The sequence below is a fragment of the Mandrillus leucophaeus genome, unplaced genomic scaffold (genome assembly GCF_000951045.1).
Source record: "Mandrillus leucophaeus isolate KB7577 unplaced genomic scaffold, Mleu.le_1.0 Scaffold199, whole genome shotgun sequence".
NCBI lineage: Eukaryota > Metazoa > Chordata > Mammalia > Primates > Cercopithecidae > Mandrillus > Mandrillus leucophaeus.
The window spans coordinates 1,128,856-1,130,550 of NW_012102020.1; the positions used below are offsets into that span (position 1 = coordinate 1,128,856).

General features: G+C 45.2%; 1 protein-coding gene across 1 annotated transcript in view; it reads left to right on the top strand.

Annotated features, from left to right (window-relative positions):
- Positions 1–1,695, top strand: part of TFRC (transferrin receptor) — a 27,517-nt gene that overhangs the window by 2,474 nt on the left and 23,348 nt on the right. The window contains exon 2 of the mRNA XM_011978708.1: positions 750–945. Within this exon, the coding sequence (XP_011834098.1) occupies positions 755–945 (191 nt within the window). The 5' untranslated portion in view covers positions 750–754. The remainder of the gene's footprint in view (positions 1–749; positions 946–1,695) is intronic.

Genomic DNA, 1,695 nt, shown 5'->3' on the forward strand with positions numbered 1-1,695 from the left:
GTCTCGCTCTGTCGCCCAGGCTGGAGTGCAGTGGCCGGATCTCAGCTCATTGCAAGCTCCGCCTCCCGGGTTCACGCCATTCTCCTGCCTCAGCCTCCCGAGTAGCCTCCAGAGGAGCTGTGACTACAGGCGCCCGCCTCCGCGCCCAGCTGGTTTTTTGTATTTTTTAGTAGAGACGGGGTTTCACCATATTAGCCAGGATGGTCTCGATCTCCTGACCTCGGGATCCGCCCGTCTCGGCCTCCCAAGGTGCTGGGATTACAGGCTTGAGCCACCGCGCCCGGCCACTTTGTGCCTTTTTAAGTCCCACTAGGAAGACAATCATGAGTAGATTCTATACCTGTCATTGAATTTAGTCTGGTTGGAAAGAGAGACCCATGAATTCTTTCAATACGACGAGCAAGTGTTTTCTTTTTATTTATGTATTTTTTTGTTTGCTACCACTCCACCAGGAAACAAATGTTACACTAAAACATATACACAGGATACTGGTGGTGTAGAAGCTCAGTCTGATGTTTCAAGGAGGTCTTTTGGAAAAAGTACCTATGTTTTGAATAGGTAACTATTTGAAATAAAGCTAGTATACAGTTTATTAAGTGGCTTAAAGTATACAAAACTGAGATGCATTATATACTTTAAAACTACTTAGAATTTGAAAACCAGTATTTTCAAGGCTTACCTGAAAAGTATTAACAGGGATAGATCACAAGTGAAATTCTGAGCTCAGCTCTGGAACTTTGTCTCTTTAGGGTTTATGATTGGCTACTTGGGCTATTGTAAAGGGGTAGAACCAAAAACTGAGTGTGAGAGACTGGCAGGCACCGAGTCTCCAGCGAGGGAGGAGCCAGAAGAGGACTTCCCTGCGGCACCGCGCTTATACTGGGATGACCTGAAGAAAAAGTTGTCAGAGAAACTGGACACCACAGACTTCACCAGCACCATCAAGTGAGCATGAGCTACTTTGCAAGTATCTAGATGAGTAATTCAGGAATTATGATAGGCCGCAGGGAAACAATAATGGTGACACTGTGGGAATGGCTTTTCAGAGAAGACAAGACTTGCCATGTTTAGCTAAAGAGGGTGAGGGGCCTGTAAAGAACTGAAACTATACTGGTAGGAAAAAAGGTGGAACTTCTAGGGAGTCTCCTTTTTCTTAAAAAATTCATAGGCCCTTGATGTTTTCCCGATCTTTGTAGCTTATTGCTTGCTGTCATTCTTTGGCTCTGATTTTTCTTCTTAATCTCTCTTTTTTGTTGTTGGTGTTTTGTTTTTTGAGGAGTCTTGCTCTGTCGCCCAGGCTGGAGTGCAGTGGCACGATCTCAGCTCACCGCAAGCTCCGCCTCCTGCCTCAGGCTCCCGAGTAGCTGGGACTACAGGCGACCGTCACCACGCCCGGCTAATTTTTGTGTTTTTAGTAGACACAGGGTTTCACTGTGTTAGCCAGGGTGGTCTCGATCTCCTGACCTCGTGATCCGCCCGCCTTGGCCTTCCAAAGTGGTGGGATTACAGGTGTGAGGCACCGCGCCTGGCTCTTCTTAACCTCTTATAATGTTGTACTAAGCTCTGCTTTGTTGACAAGGGCATCAGTAGCTTTTCTCTTTTATAGGAAACAACACATGCCAGAAGTAGCCTTTTTCATCTTCTAGATCATGGGTAATTTTTTTTTTTTTTTTTTTTTTTTTTTTTTTTTTTTTT